At 50.0% G+C, this 26,903-nt stretch overlaps 5 protein-coding genes across 8 annotated transcripts; 4 read left to right on the forward strand and 1 right to left on the reverse strand.

Moving 5' to 3' along the window:
- Positions 1-318: 318 nt before the first annotated feature.
- timm9 (translocase of inner mitochondrial membrane 9 homolog) lies at positions 319-1,355 on the reverse strand. 3 transcript variants are annotated; one of them, XM_089003870.1, is made up of 4 exons: positions 1,061-1,355; positions 812-890; positions 628-723; positions 319-556 (listed from the first exon to the last, which is right to left on the reverse strand). In XM_089003870.1, the coding sequence occupies exons 2-4, from the start codon at positions 848-850 to the stop codon at positions 422-424; spliced, it is 270 nt and encodes an 89-aa protein (XP_088859996.1). In that variant the 5' UTR covers positions 851-890; positions 1,061-1,355; the 3' UTR covers positions 319-421. The 3 variants fall into 3 exon arrangements, with proteins under 3 accessions (XP_088859996.1, XP_088859997.1, XP_088859995.1); XM_089003871.1 differs by having other exon boundaries at positions 1,058-1,355; XM_089003869.1 differs by having other exon boundaries at positions 1,055-1,355.
- Positions 1,356-1,566: 211 nt separating this feature from the next.
- Positions 1,567-19,700, forward strand: kiaa0586 (KIAA0586 ortholog). The gene is made up of 21 exons (XM_089003865.1): positions 1,567-2,013; positions 3,192-3,261; positions 3,331-3,511; positions 4,758-4,804; positions 4,874-4,928; positions 4,989-5,085; positions 6,698-6,776; positions 10,179-10,257; positions 11,783-11,937; positions 12,000-12,075; positions 12,149-12,368; positions 13,543-13,668; positions 13,735-14,021; positions 14,926-15,066; positions 15,147-15,319; positions 16,815-16,912; positions 16,982-17,389; positions 17,454-17,798; positions 17,865-17,902; positions 18,884-18,910; positions 19,000-19,700. The coding sequence occupies exons 1-21, from the start codon at positions 1,794-1,796 to the stop codon at positions 19,081-19,083; spliced, it is 3,006 nt and encodes a 1,001-aa protein (XP_088859991.1). The 5' UTR covers positions 1,567-1,793; the 3' UTR covers positions 19,084-19,700.
- On the forward strand, positions 7,193-9,947 carry irf2bpl (interferon regulatory factor 2 binding protein-like). The gene has a single exon (XM_089003866.1). The coding sequence runs from the start codon at positions 8,042-8,044 to the stop codon at positions 9,377-9,379; it is 1,338 nt and encodes a 445-aa protein (XP_088859992.1). The 5' UTR covers positions 7,193-8,041; the 3' UTR covers positions 9,380-9,947.
- A 152-nt stretch (positions 19,701-19,852) lies between the features above and the next one.
- lgals3b (lectin, galactoside binding soluble 3b) lies at positions 19,853-23,935 on the forward strand. 2 transcript variants are annotated; one of them, XM_089003868.1, is made up of 7 exons: positions 19,950-19,982; positions 20,760-20,802; positions 20,941-21,031; positions 21,349-21,713; positions 21,794-21,882; positions 23,207-23,375; positions 23,709-23,935. In XM_089003868.1, exons 2-7 carry the CDS (start codon positions 20,797-20,799, stop codon positions 23,856-23,858), a joined length of 870 nt encoding a protein of 289 aa, XP_088859994.1. In that variant the 5' UTR covers positions 19,950-19,982; positions 20,760-20,796; the 3' UTR covers positions 23,859-23,935. The 2 variants fall into 2 exon arrangements, with proteins under 2 accessions (XP_088859993.1, XP_088859994.1); XM_089003867.1 differs by lacking the exons at positions 20,760-20,802; positions 20,941-21,031 and having other exon boundaries at positions 19,853-19,982.
- An 877-nt stretch (positions 23,936-24,812) lies between these two features.
- fbxo34 (F-box protein 34) lies at positions 24,813-26,554 on the forward strand. Its single transcript, XM_089003919.1, has 3 exons — positions 24,813-24,979; positions 25,440-25,545; positions 25,611-26,554. The coding sequence occupies exon 3, from the start codon at positions 25,618-25,620 to the stop codon at positions 26,452-26,454; it is 837 nt and encodes a 278-aa protein (XP_088860045.1). The 5' UTR covers positions 24,813-24,979; positions 25,440-25,545; positions 25,611-25,617; the 3' UTR covers positions 26,455-26,554.
- Positions 26,555-26,903: the final 349 nt, after the last annotated feature.

The raw sequence follows: 26,903 nt of genomic DNA on the forward strand, positions 1-26,903 counted from the left end.
TGTATTACTATCTATTAGCTATCTATTTTCTAGCTAACAGCTATGTATTTGCTAGCTATTAGCTATTTATTCATTAGCTATTAGCTATGTATTCGCTAACTAATAGCTATCTACTCGCTAGCTAATAGCTATCTATTCGCTAGCTATTAGATATATTTGCTAGCTATTGCCTATCCATTCGCTAGCTATTAGCTATCTATTCGCTAGCTAAAGGCTATCAGCTTTTTATCTATTTGAGTTACTTCCGGGTTGAGTGAACGCTAGCGCGTTCACTCAACGCTGCTCACCTACATTAAAAAAAAAAAAAACCTTATCCTGTGACTGTAAAGGTTTTATTTCTTTTTTGTCTACATTGTAAAAGAAGCAGTTGGGGGGAGCGGAGCCATTGACGTCCGTCCGTCGGTCCGTCCATCAGTCCGTCTCATCTGGGTTGCCCCAGCAGACCGGCTTTGGCAGCCAGGGCCTCGTTCTGCTGGATGTGGTACTCCTGGAAGCGCATGGAAATCCGCTGGGTCATCTTCAGGTACTTCTGGAGACACGACTCGGAGCACGTCGACTGCGGACAGAGACAAGAACCTGACGTGGACCATCCCCAACCGTAGAACCGCATGCTGACTCGGGTTCTACCTCCTCGGGTCGGACCTCCCGGCCGGTGAAGTCTTTAATGCAGTCCATGAAGCAATTCTCCGTCAGCTTGTTGTACGTCCCGAGGAACTCTTTGAACTGAAACCGGAAATGTCGTCACAACGTTCGGACTAACCTCCACACCGCGTCAATGTGCCTTACAAACAAACGGGAAGCGCGTGTTTACCTGTTTGATCTGGTCTGACTCGGACACCTGAACCGCCATTGTCGGAACCGGAACAGCGACTGAGGCCTCTTCTCGCGACCTTCAAAACAATAGCACGTATTTGTTATCAAAATAATCGTAAAAATATTCAGCACAAGCGTTTCGGCTAACGATGCTAAAAGATTACTAAACCCATTTAGCTTCCTTTTTAATGACTTTCCATTGATTTATTCAGATCGCGTCCTGTAAAAAAATAAAAAATACCACTACTCTGGTGTTCTGTATTCCACTTTTGGAGGACGCGGCGACTTTTTTGTGGAATGTGCCGTCACCGTCCGTGCAGCGGTCCAGGCGAACTATTCAGGACGAATGGTCGGACCGGAAGTGAACGTCCCTCAACGTTAAACAACAAATAAAATGTGCTGGAAATTGGAAAAGCCTTATTCGGATTACAATAGTAAATACCCATCAAAATCACCCATCCGTTATTTAAAACACTTTGTCCTCACTAGATAGTGCCTCAAAGGTTTGCGCTGCCATTTGTCTCCTAAATGGCAAATCGAGTCCGATCACAAATATCATCCGGGTGCTAAGATTGTAACACAACAAATTTTTCCGTTGTGAGATGTCCCGCCATGTTCGAATAAAACACGATTAACATGTTCGCCAACTACTTTGAATTTATAAAAAAAAAAAACGTATCACACTTGTAGTAGGTCACCGTCGTTAAATTTTGTGTTAATTTTGAGTTTTGATGAGTGTGACATCCGGCTCCGTAGAGCGGAAGTCGGAAGTACTGTTTGTGACAGGACTCCACTCAACCAATTTGGACGCTTTTGGACTTTTTTTTTGACATCCCAGCTACAACTTTCGACTCGCCGACACGCTCTAAAACTTCACTGGCGTAATTTTGTTCAAGTCAACTCTTTTTTTTAAGTCCCATAACTTGACTATTTGAGCGGGAATATTCAAGTAGAGCGATCGCTAACAAGTCGAGTCGGCGATGAGCGTGTTGTCGTCACGGGCGGACGTGACCGCTAACCGGACCCGGACCCGGTCTCTGACTCGGTTCTCGGCCAAGACTTGTCCTGACACTGGGCCGGCTGCTGGTTTTGCGATCCATAAGGTGAGCGGCGAGGACCAGCGAGGCTCCGGACGGGCGAAGCTCGGACGCAAGTCGCGCGGCGGAACTTCGAGCCGGAATCGGGCTGGCTCGCACCCCGGTGAGTGTGACACCACACGGCCCACGACGGGTTTTACGACTGAATCGGGCCCATCTGGGTGGTTGTTTGTTCGCTACGATCGCAAGACGGGATGTTTGCAGTCGACGGCGTTCCCTCGCTTTTCGCGGTAAATGGGGGACGGGACCCCGCCGCCATCAATGAAAAACAGCGATCATTATAATAATAGCAATACATTTGATTTATTAGCGCCTTTCAAAACTCTCAAGGTCACTTTACAGTCCCAGAAGAAGTTTTGCTTGGGTGAGAAGCGGCAGCCACACGCACCAGCTCACTCAACCCGGAAGTAACTAAAATAGCGGCCGCACAGAATAATTACTCGTTAACATAAAGTGAATGTGCTTTTCTTTTTTCGAGACCCCCCCCCCCCCTTCACCGGTTAGCTTGTGCGTAAATGCAAAGACTATTTGCTATCTATTAGCTGTCTATCTGGCTAGCTATCTATTAGCTATCTAGCTGGCTATTTGGCTTGCGATCCAGTGGCTATCTATCAGCTATCTATTAGCTATCTAGATGGCTGGCTGGCTATCTAGCTCGCTATCTATTACCTATCTATTATCTAGCTAGCTTTCTATCTATTTGAGTTACTTCCGGCTATTTGCTATCTATTTGCTCTTAGGTGTAAAGATGGAAATATGCGACTCATTTCTGTGTATTTATTTAATTAGTGACATTCAGTGTATTCAGCTATATAACTATCTAGGTGGCTTTCTATTTAGCTAGCTATCTAGCTATTAACTGGCTTTTAGCTAGCTAGATAGCTTTTCTCCCTATTTGAGTTATTCTGGGTTGTTGGCTATCTATTAGCTATCTGCTAGATGGCTGGTTAGCTTTCTGTCTATTGACTTCCGGGTTGAGTGAATGCTGGCGTGTGGGGCTGCCGCTGCTCACCTGCAGAAAAACTGATCCTGTGACTGTAAAGTGACCTTGAGAGTTTTGAAAGGTGCTTAGCAATGAAATGTATTATTATTATCAAATAGATAGAAAACTAGCTAATATATAGCCAATAGCGAGCCAGCTAGATAGCCAGAAAGACAGCTAATAGATAGCAAATAGGTAGCGAGGTAGATAGCAAAGATGATCAATCAGTATTGATAAGAAGGAGGTGAAGATAGAAGCGCTCCATTTTTTTGAATAAGCCCAATTTTTCCTCCTTCCAGGTCGTGACCTCCTGACCTCCCATTTTGAGGCAGGGTCTCGAGGGGTCGTTTTGGCGGCTCTCCAGCAGCGGTGAGCACTGTGGTCTTTTCTTTGTTGCTCTGATGTTTTTGTTGTTGATGGATTTCCTGCGTTGCTCAGCGCCCATGGCCCCTCCCAAAGTCGGGAGGTCAAAGTTCAACTGTTAGAACCACAGCAGTGCAGTCCCAGCAGCAGCCACAATGCGCCAGAAAGACACAAGGGGGCACAGTCACCGGCTTCTGACCAACGAGACCACTTAAGTGCGACCGAAGGAGTCAAGACGGCAGCTTTGATTGGCCGGGTTCGTACCTTGTGACCTCGGTGGAACAAAACAATGAAACAAATTCTGTGTGTGTGTGTATAGTCTGGCTATTTATTAGCTATCCATTAGCTAGCTGGCTAGCTATTAGCTGGCTGGCTGTCAGCTGTCTAGCTGGCTCGATGTTGGCTATCTGGATATCTAAAACCTATTTATTCACTAGCAAATAGCTATCTATTCGCTAGCTAACAGCTATCCATTCGCTTATTCTTAGCTATCTTTTCGCTAGCTAGCGAGCTTTCAATCCATTTGAGTTACTTCAGGGTTGAGTGAACGCTGTAGCTGCCGCTGCTCACCCACGCCAATTAGTTATCTATTCGCTAGCTATATCTATTTGCTAGCTAATAGATATCTATTAGCTAGCTATTCACTAGCTATTAGATATCTATTCTCTAGTGAATAGCTATCTATTCGCTAGCTAGCTAGCTTTCTATCTATTTGAGTTACTTCAGGGTTGAGTGAACGCTGTAGATGCCGCTGCTCACCCACACCGATTAGTTATCTATTCGCTAGCTATTAGCTATCTATTCGCTAGCTAATAGCTATCTATTCGCTAGCTAATAGCTATCTATTAGCTCACGAATGGCTATCTATTCGCTAGCTACTAGCTATCTATTTGCTAGCTATTAGCTATCTATTCGCTAGCTACTAGATATCTATTTGCTAGCTATTCACTAGCTATTAGATAGCTATTCTCTAGTGAATAGCTATCTATTCGCTAGCTAGCTAGCTTTCTATCTATTTGAGTTACTTCGGGGTTGAGTGAACGCTGGCGCGTGTGGCTGCCGCTGCTCACCCACACCGATTAGCTATCTATTCGCTAGCTAATAGCTATCTACTAGCTCGCGAATAGCTATCTATTCAGTAGCTAATAGCTATCTATTCGCTAGCTACTAGCTATCTATTTACTAGCTATTAGCTATCTATTCGCTAGCTACTAGATATCTATTTGCTAGCTAATAGCTATCTATTAGCTAGCTATTCATTAGCTATTAGATATATATTCTCTAGCGAATAGCTATCTATTCGCTAGCTAACAGCTATCTATTCGCTAGCTAGCTGGCTTTCTATCTATTTGAGTTACTTCGGGGTTGAGTGAACGCTGGCGCGTGTGGCTGCCGCTGCTCACCCACAGAAAAACTTTGTGCTGTGACTGTAAAGTGACCTTGAGAGTTTTGAAAGGCGCTTAGAAAAAAAAACACATGTATTATGATGCTTGTTATTCCAGGGCCACACGGATGTGGGTGTGTGTCAGCAGGTGGACACCATCGACAGGTACGCGCCCCGAAAGTGTTGCTATAACCCTGCCCGACTTGACTGCCGTTTTGGTGCGCGCTGTGGTAGAAGCGACTGGGCCAGCAGGATGGAGGCGGTCCACCATCGGCAGTTGGAGCTTCAGGTGAGCCAGCTGATCCATCGGCGTTCTTTCATCCTTGACGCTTGCTCGCTCTCATGCTAGAATGAGCTTCTGCAGTCGGCTCTTGGAATGGTCGCACGCTGCACTTCCTCCGGCCAGCCGCCGCCGCCGCCTGCCGCTCAGACGCTGGACCCTGCTGGTACGCCTATACGGGAGCACGCACGCATGCACGCAGTAATAGCTAGCGAATAGATAGCTAATAGCTAGTGAAAAGATAGCGAATAGCTAGCAAATAGATAGCTATTAGCTAGCAAGTGATAGCTAATAGCTAGCGAATTGATCGCTAATAGCTAGCGAATATATAGCTATTAGCTAGCAAATTGTTAGCTAATGGCGAGCGAATAGATAGCTAATAGCTAGCGAATAGATAGCTAATAGCTAGACAATATTATTAGCTTGTGAATAGATAGCTAATAGCTAGCGAATAGAAAGCTAATAGATAATGAATAGATAGCTATTAGCTAGTGAATAGATTGCTATTAGCTAGCTAATGGCTAGAGAATACTATTAGCTAGAAAATAGATAGCTAATAGCTAGTGAATAGATAGCTAATAGCTAGCGAATATTTAGCTAATAGCTAGAGAATACTATTAGCTAGCGAATAGATAGCGAATAGATAGCTAATAGCTAGCGAATAGAAAGCTAATAGATAATGAATAGATAGCTATTAGCTAGTGAATAGATTGCTATTAGCTAGCTAATGGCTAGAGAATACTATTAGCTAGCAAATAGATAGCTAATAGCTAGTGAATAGATAGCTATTACCTATTAAATAGATAGCTAAAAGCTAGCTAATAGATAGCTAATAGATACCTAATAGATAGCTAAAAGCTAGCGAATAGATAGCTATTAGCTAGCGAATATATAGCTATTAGCTAGTGAATAGATAGCTATTAGCTAGCTAATAGCTCGAGGATACTATTAGCTAGCGAATAGATAGCTAATAGCTAGTGAATAGATAGCTATTACCTATTAAATAGATAGCTAAAAGCTAGCTAATAGATAGCTAATAGATACCTAATAGATAGCTAAAAGCTAGTGAATAGATAGCTATTAGCTAGCGAATATATAGCTATTAGCTAGTGAATAGATAGCTATTAGCTAGCTAATAGCTCGAGAATACTATTAGCTAGCGAATATATAGCTAATAGCTCGCGAATAGATAGACCACCTTTTCCAAACGCACACACACACACACACACACACCTTTTCATTTTTGTCACATGACGGGGACTAGGTGCGCAAAATAAAAGACCCCGTGGGAACCTAATTTAAAACGTGAAAAAAATATATTTATGAAACTCCTAAAAATGTGATTTTACGACCATTTTTTTAAGAGGCTGTAACTGCTATGACATGGCTAGTTGATGTAGCATCTTTTGCTAACGCTAATGACAATGCTGATGTCACAATTGGAGTAGAGTTTTAGACGTGGACTCAGTTGGGTAGTTTGTTCCAATTCATGTGTGAAGCACGCGTGCATACGCGCACGCACGCACACGCACGCACACAGTCGTGTTGTTGCAATCTGTGAGCCGACCAAAAGGTGGCAGTGTTTTCTGTAAAAAAAAGACACGTCCTTGGGTAACCATGACAACGGGCACCAGCCTGGAGTTCATTCCGCTTCGTGGGATGACTGGTTGTCATGGAAACAAGGCTGCTGCTATTTTTAGTGTCATTTTTGCGGGGAGGGCGGGGCTATAGTTATTTTCTGTTGTTCTTATGAATGTTGATGCGATATTTTTAATTAGTGGCCGTCATCAACCCGTCAACCAGGACCAGTGTGGAGTCTGACCCGGTTGCCATGGGAACACGCGCAGACCCCACCAGGTGTGTGCTACTTGAATTTTTTTTACCTATCATCTCTTTATATGGAACATCTCTATATATTGCACACACACACACACACACACACACACACACACACACACACACACACACACACACACACACACACACACACACACACACACACACACACACACACATACTGTATGTGTGTGTGTGTTTTGTCCCGTGAAGGGCATCGGCATCTGATTATAAATTCAGCATCCGCTTATTTGCATACACATCACCATAGCAACGCGCCTCCATTTTCCATTGTGTGCATTCCAGCAAATGTGGATGGGTGCTTTGTGCGTCACAAGGCAACATCTACACACACACCACACACACACACACACACACACACACACACACACACACACACACACACACACACACACACACATACACACGCACACACCACTACGCGCACACACACACACAAACATACACACACGCACACATGCAAACACACATGCAGACACGCACACACATGCACACAAACGCATCGGCAAACGCACACACACACACGCGCGCGCGCGCACGCACGCACACACATGCACACAAACACATAGGCAAACGCACACACACACACATGCACACAAACGCATAGACAAGCACGCACACACACACACACAGACGCACACACATGTACACACACGCGCGCGCACGCACGCACGCACACACATGCACACAAACACATAGGCAAACGCACACACACACACACATGCACACAAACGCATAGACAAGCACGCACACACACACACACAGACGCACACACATGTACACACACGCACACACACATACACATGCACACAAACGCATAGGCAAACACACACACACACACACAGTTGTGCTGAAGATGGGGGTCAGTGTGTATTTGTGTGCGTCATCATTGCGCGTTAGCATGTTTTTGTGTACATGTGTGTTGCCCAGCATCAATGGATTTGTTTGCGCGTCTTTGTGTTACCGTTTGCGATTTCGTGTGCGCGCATTCGGCTTTTGTGACGGTAAGCCACTCCCTCTTTTGCCCCTCCCCCACGTCAGTTGGAGTAGAGGAGGGATGTCACACACGAGCAGGTACCGTGGCAGGGGGGTGACGGAAGGGAGGCTTTAGGAGCGCGCCTGCCAATCGGATTGCTCGACGCGGCGCAGCCCCGCCCTCTTGGCGCTCTGCAGCAGGCCGGCGGGGAGAATTTGCGCTCCGCTCTGGTATTTTCGGAGCGCGCTCGGCGAAGGCGGCGGCCAGGCGGGCGGCCCAGGGAGCGCTCATGACCTCGCCCCCGCAGTCGACGGCGCCGTCGGCGCGCAGGCAGTCGTGCTACCTCTGCGACCTGCCCCGCATGTCCTGGGCCATGATCTGGGACTTCAGCGCGCCCGTCTGCCGCGGCTGCGTCAACTACGAGGGCGCCGATCGCGTGGAGTTCGCCGTGGAAACCGCCCGCCACCAGAGGCGGACTCGCGGACTCCCGGAGCCCAAAAACGGGAAGAAACCGCACCCGGCAAAGTCCCGGCAGACCTCTTTGGGCGGCACCGGGGTGGACTGCCGAGGTAGGCCGGCGCGTCCCAACGGGTTCAAACCGGACGAGGGGCCGGCGCCGGAGCCGGACCGCCGAAGCCGCCCGAACGCCGGGAGCGAGGGTCACGGGAGTCCGGCATGGGCTCGCGGGGGTCCGGTTCACGCGCCGGCCGACCCGCTACCCCGGACGCCGCCAGACGGGCCGGGCGTACCGCGGGGCTCCGCGCCGAGCCCGGCAAAGCGCCCGGCGTCGGAACCGGAGACGAAAGACAAGCGGGGGAACGCCGAGACGCTAAGCGAGCTGAGCCAAAGCCTTCGGAACCGACAGGAGGACTGGACCGGCAAGCCCGAGACGGTTCGGAACACCTTGGTGACGCTGTCCGCCCGTACGCCCTTCGAGGTCCGCTTCAAGAAGGACCGCCGTCTGGTCGGCCGCGTGTTCGCCTTCGACGCCGCGTCCGAGCCCGGCGCCGACTACCGGCTGAAGATATTCATCGAGTACCCGAGCGGTTCTGGAAACGTGTTCTCCGGCGCCTCGGGGGTGGCCGAGCGGATGTACCGGGACTGCGCGAAGGACCCGGGCCGGGGACCGTCGTCCGGGTTCAAGTACCTGGAGTACGAGAAGCGGCGCGGGTCCGGCGACTGGCGCCCGCTGGGAGATTTGTTGCCCGAAGCTCTGCGCTTCTTCAAGGACGGCGTCGGGGCGGACGTGTTGCCGGAGCCCCACCCGGACCGGGCCGAGTCGTCGCGCAATCGTTTGGGCTCCGAGAGCGCCGAGGACGGAGACTCGGTCGGCGAGCCGTCGGGCGCCGTCGCCGGCTGCGACGCCCTTCGCTGCGCGCTATGTCGCGAGCGTCTGGAGGACACGCACTTCGTCCAGTGCCCGTCGGCCGTCCACCACAAGTTCTGCTTCCCGTGCTCCCGGGACAGCATCGAGGCCCAGGGCGCCGCCGGCGCCGGCGAGGTTTACTGCCCCAGCGGCGACAGGTGCCCCCTGGCGGGCTCCGGCGCGCCCTGGGCCTTCATGCAGGGCGAGATCGCCACCATCCTGGCGGGCGACGTCAAAGTCGAGAAGGAGACCGAGCCTTGAGGACGCCGCCCCCAACCGGACCCAAGCGCCATTTTCAAGGCCCGGGGGCCAAATGTGGCCCTCCGGCTCATTTTATTCGGCCCGTGAAAGCAAATCAAACATGTGAAATTCCATGCTCATTTATCGAGGTAGCTAGCCATCGAGTGAGCTAGCTAGCTCTCTTTTTTCACTTCAGATAGCTAGCTAGTCTTTGACATCACAGGTGTCCAAGTCAAGGCCCGGGGGCCAAATCTGGCCCGCCATCTCATTTTATTCGGCCCGCAAAAGCTCATCTAACTTGTGAAATTCCATTTATCAAGCTAGCTAGCTAACAAGTGAAATGGCAAAGATGCTCGGCAAGTTAGCGCGTCAAGATGGAATATTCCGCTCAGCAATATCGTACGCGTGTTGGTTGTCGATTCTCCGAAGAATCTTTCGCCGCCGCCGCAACTTGGCTCCATCCTGATCTTGCGCTTTTTTTTTTCCGCAGCCTTTTTACGTCTTTTTCTACTTCCTGTTGACGTCTGATTGTGTTGACGTGTTGTAAACGGGCCTCGGCGGCGTGTCAATAAAGTTTCCTTGCGTCCCATCAGCGGTGTGGTTGGTTTCATGACTTTTTTTTGTCAGCGTTGCTTTTTCCCTGTCTCGGCATCCCCGCCGTCGCCTAGCAACACTGCCTTTCGGTCACTCGCGGCGGCCATTTTATCCGCCCCCTCCCCCCCCAACGCTTACGCGCACTTGCTGCGATGGTCTCCGCATCTCCATTTGAAATCTTTTGCGTGCTTTGGTGATTGTTTTGGCCCTCGTCGTTTCGCCGCAGGGACGAGAGCCGCTGCGCCAGAGTGGTTTCCGTGGCGACCCAAGCCGACCACACTCCGACGGGGCCGACGTGGACACAGGTGAGGATGCTTGCCATCTCTGTAGCTATAGCTAGCAGGCTAGTTATTGTGCTTGCTAGCTAGCTGGCTAGCAAGTTAATAATAATACAGTTGAAGGGTAGTTAGCCAGCTAACTGGCTAGATTGCTAGTTAGTTGGTTTGCCAGCTAGATGGCTAATTAGTTGGCTTTATCGTTAGATGTTAGCTAGCTAGCTAACTGATCTAGCTTGCTAGGTCGTTGGCTTGCTATCTAGATGGATAGTTAGCTTGCTAGCAATCAGATCTAGCTTGCTCTCTATCTAGTTCTAGCTAACTGGCTAGTTTGTTGGCTTGCTAGCTAGATAGCTAGCTAGCTAAGTAGTGATCATATAGAGCTATATATATCTCTCTCGCTATCTGTCTAGTTTGTTGGCTTGCTAGCTAGATAGCTAGTTAGCTAAGTAGCGATCATATAGAGCTATATATATCTCGCTAGCTGGCTAGTTAGTGTGCCTTCTCGCTAAATGTCTCGTTAGCTAGCTAGCTATCGGATCTATCTTGCTATCTGTCTAGCTCTAACTAGCTTTCAAATTAGCTGGCTAATTAGATGGCTAGTTGGCTTGCTATCTAGATAGCTAGTTAGCTAAGTAGCGATCATATAGAGCTATATATATCTCGCTAGCTGGCTAGTTAGTGTGCTTTCTCGCTAGATGTCTCGTTAGCTAGCTAGCTATCGGATCTATCTTGCTATCTGTCTAGCTCTAACTAGCTTTCAAGTTAGCTGGCTAATTAGATGTCTAGTTGGCCTACTAGTTAGATGCTAGTTAGCTAGCTAGTGATCACCTATAGCTTGCTATCACTCTGGCTAGCCGGCTAGTTAGTGTGCTTGCTAGCTAGATGGCTAGTTATATAGCTTGCTATCTATCTAGCTCTAGCTAGCTGGCTAGTTAGTGGGCTTGTTTGCTAGATGGCTAGTTAGCTAGCTACCTATCGGCTCTATCTTGGGATCAATCTAGCTCTAACTAGCTTTCTGGATAGCTGGCTGGCTAGTTACATGGCTACTTAGCGAGCTAGCGATTTTATATAGCTTGCTATCTTTCTAGCTAGATGGCTAGTTAGTTAGCTTGCTATCTCTCCAGCTCTAGCTCGCTGGCTAGTTAGTGTGCTTGCTCGCTAGATGTCTAGTTAGCTAGCTACCTATCGGATCTATCTTGGTATCAATCTCGCTCTAACTAGCTTCTGGATAGCTGGCTGGCTAGTTACATGGCTACTTAGCGAGCTAGCGATTTTATATAGCTTGCTATTTTTCTAGCTAGATGGCTAGTTAGTGTGCTTGCTCACTAGATGTCTAGTTAGCGAGCTAACCGCTCGGATCTATCTTGCTATCTATCTCGCTGTAACTAGCTTTCTAGTTAGCTTGCTGGCTAGTTAGTTAGCAAGGTAGCTAGCCAGGATTGTCTTCTGCTTTTCTTAACATTTCAACTGAAACCATGGAAATGTCGCATCGCTTTGTTTTGATACAAAAGTAGCCCACGCGATTGGTAACGTGTCACGCGCTTCAACGCAGAGCGAAGCGCCGCCGTCCGCGTTGGGGGAGGCTCGCCAGCTTCTCCGCCGGCTTCGGCGGCAGAAGAAGATTCTGGACGACAATCTGGAGACGGCCGAGAGAGCTCGCGGCGGAGAAGTTCTGCGCTGCCAGCTGGAGGCGCTGGCCGCTAACAGGTAGCTAGCGAAGCGGCCATTTTGGACGTGACCTCCTGAGCTCGACGCGTCGTCTTTGGCAGCGAATGCGGCGAGCGGGCTCGCATCAAGAAGACGGTGGACGCGTGGATACGCCTGATGGACAAAGACGCGCGGCGGGTGAGCCTCGCCGCGCGGCGACATTAGCCCTTCAGTTTTGGTGTTTGACAAAATTGTCTTCTGGTTTCCACAGGAAGAGAGCCGCGGCAGAGCCCCGCCTCCGTCGGCGGGGAGGGGCCACAGAAACCAAGCGCCCCCGCCCCAACGGGTACCCCCAGTCCTCGTCCCGCCGACGGACCACCAAACATACCTGACGCGTCTGTACGGGACGACCCCCCCGCTCGGCTTGGATTCCGTGGCCACGCCCCTTAAGAGGAAGCCGCGCCCCCGGGCGCCGCACGGCGGCGCAAAAGGTAAACGTCTTTGGAACAGTTCTCGGGCGTGGGAGGGGTCTCATTGTGTCCGCAACATAGAAATGAATCAGATGATCAGAATTTGGGGGGCGGGGCCTAATGCCGATTGGACAAAAGTCGTGCTCTTCCTGGACATTTGCGCGTGAGCTGGTGTTCCAACTTCCTGTCTATTTTTCATCACTTCCTGTCACCGCATTTCCGTCTTGATGCACTTCCTGTTTGCTTCTGATCACACTGAAGTCATTTCCTGTTTGCCATTTTTTCAACTTCCTGTCTCTTTTTGATCACTTCCTGTCAGCGCATTTCCGTCTTGAGGCACTTCCTGTTTGCTTCTGATCACACTGAAGTCACTTCCTGTTTGCCATTTTTTTCAATTTCCTGTCTATTATACATCACTTCCTGTCAGCGCATTTCCGTCATGATGCACTTCCTGTTGGCTTCTGATCACACTGAAGTCACTTCCTGTTTGCCATTTTTTCAATTTCCTGTCTATTTTACATCACTTCCTGTCAGCGCATTTCCGTCTTGATGCACTTCCTGTTTGCTTCTGATCACACTGAAGTCACTTCCTGATTTCCATTTTTTTAAATTTCCTGTCTATTTTTCATCACTTCCTGTCACCGCATTTCTGTCTTGTTGCACTTTCTATTTGCTTCTGATCACATTGATATCACTTCCTGTCTGCCATTTTTTCAACTTCCTGTCTCTTTTTGATCACTTCCTGTCAGCGCATTCCCGTCTTGATGCACTTCCTGTTTGCTTCTGATCACACTGAAATCACTTCCTGTCTGCCATTTTGTTCAATTTCCTGTCGATTTTTCATCATTTCCTGTCAGCGCATTTCCGTCTTCACGGACTTCCTGTTTGCTTTTGATCGCACTGAAATCACTTCCGGTCTGACAATTTTTTCAACTTCCTGTCTATTTTTCATCACTTCCTGTCAGCGCATTTCTGTCTTCATGCACTTCCTGTTTGCTTCTGATCCCACTATAATCACTTCCTGTCAACTTAAGTGATCAATCATTTCCTACACAACACAGAAATGAATTAGATGATCGGAATTTGGGGGGCGGGGCCTAATGCAGATTGGACAAAAGTAGTCCTCTTCCTGGACTTTTGCGCGTGAGCTGGTGTCTGTTGGAAAGCAGACGTTGCTGTCGTCGCATCTTGTCAGGCGCCGAGCTGAAAGCCCCCCACCCCAAAGCGGCCCTCCGGCCCCGAGCGGCCCCCCGCCGGTCCTCCCACCCGGTCTCCGTGGAGCCCGCCGAGGTTCGCCGTCCCCCCGTGGCCATCCCACTCGGTCAGTTGCCGCCGGTTACTAATCCGCCGCAAACCATGTTCAAGCGTATCCCGTTGCCCCCCCAAGCCCATCCGAGGATTGGCCCCTCCCCCAACGGTCCGCCGAGCGCGTCCTGGCTTCCTGTCGCCGTTTCACCTGCGACTGAGCCCGAGACGCCCGAAGTCGTCGTTTCTGGGCCCCCTCCCTCTCCGGATCCTTCCTCCCAACCAAGTCCGGACCCCCCGCAGGAGCCTGCGGAGCTCGTGGCGACGGATGAGGAGCTCGAGGTGGTTTGTGCGCTCGAAAGTGGGGCACCCGAGGACCCCAAACGTGGCTTTGAGATGGATTCTCCCGAATCGCCGCTTGGCATCCAGGTGCCCCCCCTCCCTCCTTCCGTCTTTTTTATAATAATAATAATAATACATTTCATTTATGAGCGCCTTTCAAAACTCACAGGTCACTTTACAGGAACAGGATCAGTTTTTCTGCGGGTGAGCAGCGGCAGCCACACGTGCTGGTGTTCACTCAACCCGGTAGTACCTCAAATAGATAGAAAGCTAGCAAGCTAGCTAAGAGTTAGCTAATAATCACTCAACCCGGTATTACCACAAATCTGCTAGCTAGCTAAGAGTTAGCTAATAATCACTGAACCCGGGAGTAACTCAAATAGATCGAAAGCTAGCTAGCTAAGACTTAGCTAATAATAACTCAACCCAGAAGTTACTCAAATAGATAGAAAGCTAGCTAAGACTTAGCTAATAATAACTCAACCTAGAAGTAACTCAAATAGATAGAAAGCTAGCTAGCTAAGAATTAGCTAATAATCACTCAACTCGGAAGTACCTCAAATAGAGAGAAATCTAGCTAGCTAAGAGTTAGCTAATCATCACTCAACCCGGTATTACCACAAATAGATAGAAAGCTAGCTTGCTAAGAGTTAGCTAATAATCACTCAACCCGGAAGTACCTCAAATAGATAGAAAGCTAGCTAGCTAAGAGTTAGCTAATAATCACTCAACCCGGTATTACCACAAATAGATAGAAAGCTAGCTTGCTAAGAGTTAGCTAATAATCACTCAACCCGGAAGTACCTCAAATAGATAGAAAGCTAGCTAGCTGAGAGTTAGCTAATCATCACTCAACCCAGAAGTAACTCAAATAGATAGAAAGCTAGCTATCTTAGTGTTAGCTAATAATCACTCAACCTGGAAGTAACTCAAATAGATAGTTTTGTTTTGCGAGTCATTTCCTGGCAGACTTCCTTTGTCTTTTTTCCAGGTCCAACCGAACTTGCCCCCGGCGCCTCAGGACGAGCTGGACGCGCCGATCGCTCCGTCCGTCCCCGAGGAAAAGAGCCAAGACGATCCGGATGAAAGCGACGACATCCCCGGGACGGAATTCCTTTTTGTCGCCGATGCGGTACCGACCACGTCCACCAGATGGCCTTGTCTCGCGACTCGCCGCTTGGTCGCCTGATCCCACCTCAAACCTCAATCCAGGGGCAGGAGGAGTCCGTCGGGGGTCAAGGGGCGCTCCATGCGGATCCGTCCCCTCCCCCGCTTGTCTACCGGGGGCCGGTCGTCTCCGCTGAGGACTGCGACGCCGCCATCCGCCTTCCCCGCAACTCGCCGCCAAACCCGGATGAGCGCACCCTGGACCGAATGGTGCAATGGTGAGACGAATAAATAGATGGAAAGCTAGCTCCTAGCTAGCCAAGAGTTAGCTAATAATCACTCAACTCAAATAACTCAAATAGATCGAAAGCTTGCTAGGTGTGAGTTAGCTATTAATCACTCAACCTGGAAATAACTCAAATAGATAGAAATCTAGCAAGCTAGCTAATAGTTAGCTAATAATCACTCAACCCAGAAGTAACTCAAATAGATAGAAAGCTAGCTAGCTAGCTATGAGTTAGCTAATCATCACTCAACCCGGAAGTAACTCAAATAGATCGAAAGCTAGCTCCTAGCTAGCCAAGAGTTAGCGAATAATCACTCAACCCGGGAGTACCTCAAATAGATCGAAAGCTAGCTAGCTATGAGTTAGCTTATCATCACTCAACCTGGAAATAACTCAAATAGATAGAAAGCTAGCAAGCTAGCTAATAGTTAGCTAATAATCACTCAACCCAGAAGTAACTCAAATAGATAAAAAGGTAAGTTAGCTAATAATCACTCAACCCAGAAGTAACTCAAATAGATAGAAAGCTAGCTAGCTAGCTATGAGTTAGCTTATCATCACTCAACCCGGAAGTAACTCAAATAGATCGAAAGCTAGCTAGCTAGCTATGAGTTACTAATCATCACTCAACCCGGAAGTAACTCAAATAGATCGAAAGCTAGCTCCTAGCTAGCCAAGAGTTAGCTAATAATCACTCAACTCAAATAACTCAAATAGATCGAAAGCTTGCTAGGTGTGAGTTAGCTATTAATCACTCAACCTGGAAATAACTCAAATAGATAGAAAGCTAGCAAGCTAGCTAATAGTTAGCTAATAATCACTCAACCCGGAAGTAACTCAAATAGATAAAAAGGTAGCTCCTAGCTAGCCAAGAGTTAGCTAATAATCACTCAACCCAGAAGTAACTCAAATAGATAGAAAGCTAGCTAGCTAGCTATGAGTTAGCTTATCATCACTCAACCCGGAAGTAACTCAGATAGAAAGCTAGCTAGCTAGCTATGAGTTAGCTTATCATCACTCAACCCGGAAGTAACTCAAATAGATCGAAAGCTAGCTAGCTAGCTATGAGTTACTAATCATCACTCAACCCGGAAGTAACTCAAATAGATCGAAAGGTAGCTCCTAGCTAGCCAAGAGTTAGCTAATAATCACTCAACTCAAATAACTCAAATAGATCGAAAGCTTGCTAGGTGTGAGTTAGCTATTAATCACTCAACCTGGAAATAACTCAAATAGATAGAAAGCTAGCAAGCTAGCTAATAGTTAGCTAATAATCACTCAACCCGGAAGTAACTCAAATAGATAGAAAGGTAGCTCCTAGCTAGCCAAGAGTTAGCTAATAATCACTCAACCCGGAAATAACTCAAATAGATAGAAAGATAGCTAGCTAAGAGCGGGCTTCCAGCGGGTCCACTTGAAACGGTTGGACTGGTCCCACTACGCTTGTGGCGAAGAATTGACACCGGGAAGTGTGCCGTGTCCTTCAGGTTGGAGCAGCAGCTGATGGCCAGAATGATCCACGGGGGGTCCCCGCCGGCGCCCCCGCACCACAACGGCGAGGAGCGCAGTCTCGCCTCCGCCACTGGTGAGCAAAGACACGCGAGCGCACGGCCAACATCCGCAAGCGAATGTTGACTCGCTTTGCGCCGCGCAGTGGACGACGACGACGACGACGGCGCCGGCGGTGATGAGCTTCGCTGCCTCGGCGTTCAAGTGGTCCGGGAGCTGGTCAATGAGGTTCTGTCCGAGATGGTCGACCAAGTGCTGACTCTGAAAGAGACGCCGCCGCTTGCGAGACCCGCACCAGATCAAGGACCGGGACCAAATCCCGGACTAGGAGGACCATCGTCCTTGCAGGAGAAACCTCTTCCGGCGCTTCCTGCGGTTCTGGCGGTTCCTGCGGTTTTGCCGGTTCCTGCGGTGGCGACACCCGTGCCGACCCCTCTTGCCAGTCCCGTTGCATCCATAGCAGAGCCCCCCCCTCTCTCTACGCCGGCGCCCTCGGAACCAAGCAGCTCGCCATTGGCCGATTCCCCGCGGCCGTTGGCCACGCCCCCCCCAGGTTGAGCGTTGGCGGCGAATACCCGTCTTGAAAGCCTTCGCTGACCGCCGCTTTGTGCCCGCAGAGCCCGCGGCCACGCCCGTCCCCAGCCCCCCCGCCGAAACGCCCCCTTGCGTCCGTCCCGTCCCCGACGCGCCGTCCTCGCAGGAAGATGAGAAGGAAGACCACCCGGACGGCTCGCTACCGCCGGCGGCGCAAGTTGAAGAAGAAGAAGAAGAAGAAGCCGTTGACGCGCCGCCCCCTCCTCAGCCGCCCTCCGCCGCTTCCGATGACGGCGGCACGAGCGGCGATAGCGTCGATAGCGCCGATAGCTCAAACGGCAGCACGCTGACAACGAGCGAGACGGGCCTCAAACTGGTCTCGGAAGGAGAACTGCTGATCAGCTTCAGCCGCGCCGACGCCGCCACAGGTACGGTTTGCCGCAAAGCGCCTTCAAACTTTGCACTCGCCAAAATAAAACATTTTCCTTCTTCAGAAGTCGACACTTCCTCCTCCAGTTCCTTTCAAGATGAGGTGAGTCTACACTTCCTGTCTGCTATTTTTTTTTTTCAACTTTCTGTCTATTTTTGATCACTTCCTGTCGGCGCATTTCCGTCTTGATGCACTTCCTGTTTGCTTCTGATCACACTGAAATCACTTCCTGTCTGCCATTTTTTGAATTTCCTGTCTATTTTTTACCACTTTCTATCAGTGCATTTCCGTCTTGATGCACTTCCTGTTTGCTTCTGATCACATTGATATCACTTCCTGTCTGCCATTTTTTTAATCACTTCCTGTCCGCGCATTTCCGTCTTGATGCACTTCCTGTTTGCTTCTGATCACACTGAAATCACTTCCTGTCTGCCATTTTTTCTACTTCCTCTGTCTTTTTGATCACTTCCTGTCAGCACATTTCCATCTTGATGCACTTCCTGTTTGCTTCTGATCACACTGAAATCACTTCCTGTCTGCCATTTTTTTCAACTTCCTCTCTCTTTTTGATCACTTCCTGTCAGCACATTTCCATCTTGATGCACTTCCTGTTTGCTTCTGATCACATTGATATCACTTCCTGTCTGCCATTTTTTCAACTTCCTCTCTCTTTTTGATCACTTCCTGTCCGCGCATTTCCGTCTTGATGCACTTCCTGTTTGCTTCTGATCACATTGATATCACTTCCTGTCTGCCATTTTTTTTTATCACTTCCTGTCTCTTTTTCATCAGTTCCTGTCCGCGCATTTCCGTCTTGATGCACTTCCTGTTTGCTTCTGATCACACTGAAATCACTTCCTGTCTGCCATTTTTTTCAACTTCCTCACTATTTTTCATCATTTCCTGCCAGCCCATTTCCGTCTTGATGCACTTCCTGTTTGCTTCTGATCACACTGAAATCACTTCCTGTCAACTTATGTGATCAATCACTTCCTGCCCTCTTGGTCACACCTTGTCAATTCACTTCCTGTTTTCCCCCTCGATCCCTTCCTGTCTGTGACTCATGACTTCCTGTTTTTCTAGGACCCGGAGCCTCCCAGTGAAGGACAGGTCAAAATACACACACACACATACACACAAACAGACAGACAACCACACCCCGCACTTGACCTCTTGACCTGTTGTGTTTTTTGGGGCAGGAGGCGGAGCTGAGCTCAGGCGAGGTGACCGACGACTCGATGGCGGCTCACCTGGACGGAAAAATCAATCCTTCGGGAGGCTGAGATGATTCAAGAGATTTCTTGTGGCGGCGCGTTGGTGAGCCTGCTAAGCCCCGCCCCCAGCCGCCAGGATATTTGCCAATCAAGTGGGGGGTGGGGCGCTAGGACCCTGCGGCCAGCCTCATCGAAGGCGGGGGCTACCCGGAAAGGTTTTTTTTTAATTATCATGATTATTATTATGTTTTTGTTAATGCTTCAGGAAGTAGTTCCCTACCACAATAAAATGTGGGGTCATGTTTTAACAATGGACATGGCTGATTTTTAAATGGTTTCTTACAAATAGCAATAAAGATGCTATGATTTCAACATCCGCACAAAGATTGTCTTCTTTAGGTGATGGTGGAGGCCTTGATCCACTGGTGAAAAGGATGCTTTGATCCTCCCCTCTTTCATTAGAACTGCTTCAGACAACAAAGAAACTACAGGAAGTGCTTAAAACGAATGACTGTCTTTGCGTTGTCATATTATTTTGCAGCGAGAGTGGCTGCCTTTCCAGCCGCTCCTGTATTTTGTTTTTCTACTTCTTCCTTTCCTCTTCCATCACTTTGCTGCTGTGAGATGTCCATTTCTCCACAGCGAGACCAATAAAGGCTCATCCAATCCAATCAATCAACTAGTTTGAAACTCTTTCGCCGCCGCAATCGAGCCAATCGGCCTTCACCTGTCCTGAGACCGCAGCTCCGCTTACCTTTTGGGATGGCCTGACTTTCTACACGGAGCTCAGCAAAGATGACGTTTTGCCTCGGAAGAATGTTGTGGCCGTTTTGCGTGCGACTTGTTTGCCGTCATGGCAACGAGACGAAGAATTCATCCGAGGGTGTGGCCTGAGTTGGCAAACAGGGTGAGGCTTGCGCACACGCGCACACACTCCAAACTCCTACACAAGGTCGACGGCGCCGCAGGTAAGGCTAACATTCTCACTTTTATCCTTTTCTCTGTTTTGAAGGTAAACTGTCGTCATTGTTTGTTGCCGTCGGCGAGTGAAAGAAAGAAATGCAAAAGTTCCACTTTGACTTTCCCTGTTTCGGCGTCAGCCATGACGATTGCTCACGTTGCGACCAAACGGTCGTAAATCGAAACGGTCGTAAGTTGAAATCCATTCAAAATGTTGAATAGAGACTCGGAGGCTAAGTGACTGGCAAACGGCCCACTCTGGTGCCATCACACGGTCGATTGCTGTGCGAGTGTGAGATGCTGGCTGGCCAAAATTGTTGTATGCGTTACAATTACAAATTTTAAAAATAGGATCTTGGTGGTCTATCTATTTGCTGTCTATTAACTATTTAAGTAACTTACTAGCTGGCTATCTACCTTTGTAGCTATCTATTAGCTCGCTATTAGCTAACTAACTTTCTATCTTTTTGACTTATTCCGGGTTGAGTGAACGCTGGCGCCTGTGGCTGCCGCTGCTCACCTACAGAAAAAAAACTCTGACTGTAAAATGACCTTGAGAGCCGCTTAGAAATGAAATGTACGATGATGGTCGTAAGTATGGATGGTCGTAAGTTGAGTCGGCCGTAAGTCGATTTGGTCGTAAATCGGATGTTTCCTGTCGTCGGGAAAGCCGTTCGGCCTACTAAAGTCAACCTGACGGGTGTATGTGTGTGTGCGTGTGCGCGTGTGTGTGAACCGAAGCATTTTCCCCAATCCCTCAAACCACTTTTGTATTTTTCTTCAAGTTGGCACTCGTCCGCGTCACCACAGAAGAAGAAGATCATGGATGTAAGTGTCCATTTTGTCTCTTGTGTGTGTGTGTGTGTGTGTGTTGATGGGGAACATTCCAGAAGAGGCGCCACTCCCTCTTTGCAGCGTTGACAGAAGGCGTGCGTCACGTTGCTGTTTTGCTTGTTTGTCTGTTAGCTTTCCGACGCTCTGGACGACTACCCCCCCTCCGGGGCCGGCAAACAATCGTCGGGAAGCACGGCTTGGCCGCAACAGCCGAACCAGCAAGGTACAGGGAACGTTCCACTTACGACCACTCCGTACTTACAACCAAGACCCTATTTCAAAATGTTTAATTGTACGCCTGGCACCGCAACGCGCTAGCAGGCCGGCAACACGTACGACAATTTTGGCCAGCCAGCATGTCACTCTTGCACAGCAATCGACCGCGTGATGGCACCAGAGGGGGGAGTTTGCCAGTCATTTAGAACATTTTGAATGGATTTCGACTGACGACCGTTTTGACTTACGACCATTTGGTCGGAACGGAAGTCGGTCGTAAGTTGCATTTTACCCGTAACTTCCTTGGGGGACGGATTTGACCAGGTATGCCAGCCAACCCCACCTGGGGTGGGGGTCAGCCCGCGGCCGGCGGCGGAAACGCGGGTTGGTGGCCTGGACAACAGCCGCCGGCCGGCGCCCCCGGCGGAAATGCGGGTTGGTGGCCCGGACAGCAGCCGCCGGCCTCCGGCGGCGGGGGTACGAACCCCGGTCAATGGCCCGGACAACGGCCCCCGGCCGGCGGCCCCGGCGGAAACGCGGGTTGGTGGCCCGGACAGCAGCCGCCGGCCGGCGGCCCCGGCGGGGGTACGAACCCCGGCCAATGGCCCGGACAGCGGCCCCCGGCCGGCGGCCCCGGCGGAGGTCAGTGGCCCGCTCCTTCTCCCGGAACGGCCGCCCACACTTCTCCGGTACGGCGGCGCTCGCGCGTCTCAACAATTTGCGCGGGTGTTCGGTGGCGCGAAAACGAGGACTCCCGTTTGTGTCGCAGACGGTCCCGTACAGCCAGAAGATTCCCAACGGCCTCAGAAGAGGAAGCGTCATCCACATCAAAGGAACCATCAAACCCAACGCTGACAAGTCAGTCGGATGCCCGATAGATACAACGCTAGCTAGATAGCTAGCTAGCTAGCTAGCTAGCGTCAATAAACAGTTAATAGATAGTTAACTAAATTACTATCCAGCTAGATAGCTTTTAGATAGAGATCTAATAGACAACAAAGCTAGTAGCTAGATAGCTATCCAGCTAGATAGCCAACAAATAGCTAGCTAGACAGCCAGCTTGTTAGATAACTAATAGGCAGCAAATAGCTAGGTAGGTAGCCAACTAGATAGCTATCTTGCTAGATAGCCAAAAAATAGCTAGCTAGACAGCCAGCTAGCTAGATAACTAATAGACAGTAGCTAGCTAGCTCGGTAGCCAACTAGATATCTATCCAGCTAGATAGCCAACAAATAGCTAGCTAGACAGCCAGCTTGTTAGATAACTAATAGGCAGCAAATAGCTAGGTAGGTAGCCAACTAGATAGCTATCCTGCTAGATAGCCAAAAAATAGCTAGCTAGACAGCCAGCTAGCTAGATAACTAATAGACAGCAGCTAGCTAGCTCGGTAGCCAACTAGATATCTATCCAGCTAGATAGCCAACAATTAGCTAGATAGACAGCCAGCTAGCTAGATAACTAATAGACAGCAGCTAGCTTGCTCGGTAGCCAACTAGATATCTATCCAGCTAGATAGCCAACAATTAGCTAGATAGACAGCCAGCCAGTTAGATAGCTATTAGACAGCAAATAGATTGCAAATGGATAGCTAGCTAGGTAGCCAGCTAGATTGCTATCCAGCTGATAAATAGCTAACTTGACAGCCAGCCAGCTACATATATAGCAAATAGATAGCTAGGTAGCCAGCTTCATAGCTATCGAGCTAGACAGCCAACAAATAGCTAGCTAGACAGCCAGCCAGCTAGATAGCTATTAGACAACACATGGATAGCAAATAGCTAGGTAGCCAGCTAGATAGCTATCCAGCTCGGTAGCCAACAAATAGCTAGCTAGACAGCCAGCTACATAGCTAATAGACAGCAAATAGAGAGCTAGCTATGTAGCCGGCTAGGTAGCTATCCAGCTAGGTAGCCAACAAATAGCTAGCTAGACAGTCAGCATGTTCGATAGATAGCTAATAGACAGCAAAATAGATAGCAAATAGCTAGCCAGCCAGCTAGATAACTATCCAGCTATCTAGCTAATAGCTAGCTAGCCAGCTAGATTGATAGCTAACAGACATCAAATAGATAACAATTAGCTAGGTAGCCAACTCGGTAAATAATGGCGACGACAAGAAGCGCCACCAACCCAAAGGACGCGAGTGCCAAAGCGCTAACGTGGCTACGCGGCTTTTCTCAGGGTGACGGTGGACCTTTCCACCGGCAGCGATCTGGCGTTCCACTTCAACCCTCGCTTCAACGAGAACGGCAGGAAGGTGATCGTCAGGAACAACCGAATCGGCGGCAGGTGGGGAACCGAGGAGAGGAACCTGTCGCGCTTCCCCTTTGCGCCCGGACAGCCTTTCGAGGTGAGCATCCGTGAGAAAGATCGGAACAAAAATGATACATGTGGATTGGTCGCCGCTCGGAATTGAAGCGGATCGACGTGGGTCAGGAGATGTCAGACAATCTCTTTTGATCAAGGGATGCTACAGCTTCCTGTTTGCTTGTGGGCACATTCCACTATGATGTCCTTTTCACCAGTGGATCAGCGATCCATTGCTGAAAAGGACACTTCTGACAGTAACAAAAAGAGGATGACTTTTTTGTTGCTGTGAAATGTTAATTTCTCCACTGTGAGACAAATAAAGGTTGATGGAATCTAATCAATAATCTGTATTGATACGCTGTATGTGCTTCAGTTGAAGATCGAGTGCACGTCCAACTCGTTTGAGGTGTCGGTTCAAGGCTCGCACCTGCTGGACTTCAAACACCGCGGAGGAAACCCCAGTCAGATCCGAAGTCTGGACATCTACAACGACCTCTCCCTTTCGCATGTCAGCATCCAGTGACCTCTGACCTCTGACCTCTGAACACACGCCCGTCAGCAACGACCGGCGTCTGAAAATAAAGTTGATTTGAAACTCGTGACGCTTTGTCGCTTTTTATTTTTTGCGCTATGCTATCTAATTGCTATCTATTAGCCGGCTAGCTAGTTATCTAGCTGGCTGACTATCTAGCTAGCTGGGTGGCTGGCTATCTAGCTGGCTATTAGCTATATATATATATTTATCTAGCTGGATGGCTACCTATCTATTAGCTGTATAGCTATGTAGCTTTCTAGCGAGATATCTAGTAACCTAGCTATCTGGCTAGCTAGCTAGCTAGTTAGTGGCTATATATTAGCTAGCTTTTGGCTATATATTAGCTAGCTGTCTAGCTCTCTATCTATTTGAGTTACTTCCAAGTTGAGTGTACGCTGGCGCGTTTGGCTGCCGCTGCTCACCCACAGAAAAAAACTGATCCTGTGACTGTAAAGTGACCTTGAGAGTTTTGAAAGGCGCTTAGAAATTAAATGTATTATTGTTATTATTAGCTATCTGTGAGCTAGTTAGCTAGCTTTCTATCTCTTTCGGTTACTTTCGGGTTGAGTGAACACTGGCGCCTGTGGCTGCCGCTGCTCACCCACATAAAAAAATGACCCTGTGACTGTAATTTGACCTTGTAAATTTTGAAAGGCACTTTTAAATGTACATTCTTATTATTGCGGCTTACGGACCACTCCCACAAGGGGGCACTGCAACCACCACAAAATTGAATGGTTGATTTAAAAATATCCTGTGACTATAAAGTGTCCTTGAGAGTTTTGAAAGACGCTTATAAATTAAATGTATTATTATTATTATTGTTATTATTAATTTACCAATAAATGTAACCTGTATGTGCGTGTGTTGTGCGCGCGCAAACGCCGCGACCGGAGAAAAAGGCCACGAGAGCCATCTTCTTTTCATAGACGATCTTTGGTTGTTTAGTGACGTCACTGCGCCACCGCTCCAGCTGGGGCTAAAAGCCAACGAGACGTCGGACGCCAAAGTCTCGTCTTCGTTCGTCCCGACATCTTCTTGGAAGGCCCCCGAAGGCCCCCGAAGGCCTCGTTGCCGTCAGCGACCAATCGAGGATTAACTGGGATCAGGTGAGTGTGGCTGTTTGTCGTTGGCCTCTCGCGCCTGTTAGCTTGCGATGCTAACAAACATTGCGCACATTGAGCGATCAGGGACGCCCCCCCCCCCCCAACTTGTAAGCAGCCGGGTGTGAGTCGGTATCGGGCCACATTGAGGCCGGGCACACCCGGCAAGTGCACGCGTCACCCGCGTTTGAGCATTTCGGGCTGACTTGGGTGTTGAGCGGACGTTTGTCAGGACGATCGTCGCCTCTCGCGGCAAAACTCGATGTGGCGTGAAAATGGCAGACATGTTGGGAGAGGGCAAAGGTTACGAGGGGGCGGGGTGAAAGGGCAACAACGTTGGAGGGGGGCAAGTGAAAAGTTTTCGGTGAACTTTACTCTGCTTGCCGCACGTGTTGTTGACGTGAAGACTTGTGGCGTCACTTCCGGCCGATTGGTGCGTGTCCCGCCTGACCTTTGAACCCCGCAGGTCGCCTCCCAGCCGAAGACACCTGGTCTCGGCCTCACCTGACGCGACATGTGACGAGCCGTCAGTCGTAGCGGGCTCCTCCCCCTTTGACCGGAAGTCAGTCGAGGTAAAGCCCGCCCCCTCGGCCTCACCCTGCCCAACATGTCCGCTTGACGCGCGCCCCCTTCGCAGGCCCGCCATGCGCATCAAGCCGCCGCGCTCGGATCGGTCGGGGAAGGCGCCGCCGCCGCCGCTTTGTGTGGCCAAAGATGATCCCGCCGCCCTCATCAAACCGGGTCACGTCCGCGAGAAGATCGCCCACTTCGCCCTCTGCGCCTCGTCGCGGGCGGCGAAGGCGAAAGGCGGCCGGCGGGAAAACGGTGAGGCCAAGCGACGCCGAAGGTCCGCCGACCAGAGCGCGGCGGAGTGGGCGGAGCTTCCGGTGTCGGTGGGCGCCATGGTAGCCTTCCTGGAGCGACGCGGCGCCGCCCCGGCGGGGCCGCCGAGGTGGGCGGGCCGCCTCCCGCCTCCCGCCGGGCCCCCCGCCGCGCCCGAATCCTCGCCGGCGGCTCCGGGGCCCCCTCCCGGGTCGCCGTTCCTCCCCTCGCCCCCCGCCGACTTTGCGGAGATGAGGCGGCGGGTGGGCCGCCTCCTGGCGCCGGCGTCCGCGCTGCCGGCGCTCCCGCCGGACGTGCTGGCGGGCGTGTTTGCGCTGGTGCCCACCCGCGCGCTGGCGGCCCTCAAGTGCACCTGCCGCTACTTCAAGTGGCTGATCGAGAACTACGGCGTGCGGCCCGCCGACTGCCTGTGGGTGCGCGACCCCCGTTACCGCGACGACCCCTGCAAGCGGTGCAAGCGGCGCTACGGGCGCGGCGACGCCTCGCCGTGCCGCTGGCACCACAAGGCCTTCTGCCAGGCGCTTCCGTCGGGGCCCGGATTCTGGCTGTGCTGCCGCCGCCTGCGCAGGGACGCCCCCGGCTGCAACGTGGGCCTGCACGACAACCGCTGGGTGCCCCCCCGACGCGCCGACGACTGACCACGGGTGGGGTGGCCATTTTACATTTGGGTGTTTGTTTACATGTACATACATTGATCGTATCAAAGACGCTGCAATAAAAAGACACATTGAAAAAGTCTTTAACTTTGGGACTTTTTTTCTTTGATAACCGGCGCTCCGTTGGGTCTTCATAAGCTAGCTATTTGTTCGCAAGGTATTAGCTAGCGATTCCCTAGCTAATAGATATCTATTCGCTAGCCAATAACTATCTATTTGCTAGTCATTAGCTATCTATTGGCGAGCTATTAGCCATCTATTTGCTATCTAGCTGGCTTCCTAGCTAGCTATCTATTTGCTGTTTATTAGCTATTTATCTGGCTGCTAGCTATTTGTTGGCTATCTAGCTGGCTACCTAGCTATTTGCTGGTTATTAGCTATCTCGCTGGATAGCTATTTATCTCGCTATCTATTAACCAGCTATTAGCTAG

This window comes from Hippocampus bargibanti, linkage group LG09 (assembly GCF_051943395.1).
Source record: "Hippocampus bargibanti isolate YZ-2025 linkage group LG09, ASM5194339v1, whole genome shotgun sequence".
Classification (NCBI taxonomy): Eukaryota; Metazoa; Chordata; class Actinopteri; order Syngnathiformes; family Syngnathidae; genus Hippocampus; species Hippocampus bargibanti.

Excerpts from the sequence above, each read along its gene's own strand:
- fbxo34 (XM_089003919.1), top strand. The coding sequence starts at position 25,618 with ATGCGCATCAAGCCGCCGCGCTCGGATCGGTCGGGGAAGGCGCCGCCG.
- irf2bpl (XM_089003866.1), top strand. The coding sequence starts at position 8,042 with ATGACCTCGCCCCCGCAGTCGACGGCGCCGTCGGCGCGCAGGCAGTCG.
- lgals3b (XM_089003867.1), top strand. The coding sequence starts at position 19,868 with ATGGCAACGAGACGAAGAATTCATCCGAGGGTGTGGCCTGAGTTGGCA. Across the intron at positions 21,714-21,793 it reads CGGCCGCCCACACTTCTCCG|ACGGTCCCGTACAGCCAGAA; the intron begins GTACGGCGGCGC and ends TTTGTGTCGCAG. Across the intron at positions 21,883-23,206 it reads ATCAAACCCAACGCTGACAA|GGTGACGGTGGACCTTTCCA; the intron begins GTCAGTCGGATG and ends GGCTTTTCTCAG.
- kiaa0586 (XM_089003865.1), top strand. The coding sequence starts at position 1,794 with ATGAGCGTGTTGTCGTCACGGGCGGACGTGACCGCTAACCGGACCCGG. Across the intron at positions 4,805-4,873 it reads CAGGTGGACACCATCGACAG|AAGCGACTGGGCCAGCAGGA; the intron begins GTACGCGCCCCG and ends GCGCTGTGGTAG. Across the intron at positions 15,320-16,814 it reads CTGGACCGAATGGTGCAATG|GTTGGAGCAGCAGCTGATGG; the intron begins GTGAGACGAATA and ends CGTGTCCTTCAG.
- timm9 (XM_089003870.1), bottom strand. The coding sequence starts at position 850 with ATGGCGGTTCAGGTGTCCGAGTCAGACCAGATCAAACAG. Across the intron at positions 724-811 it reads AGTCAGACCAGATCAAACAG|TTCAAAGAGTTCCTCGGGAC; the intron begins GTAAACACGCGC and ends TTCCGGTTTCAG. Across the intron at positions 557-627 it reads GGGAGGTCCGACCCGAGGAG|TCGACGTGCTCCGAGTCGTG; the intron begins GTAGAACCCGAG and ends CTCTGTCCGCAG.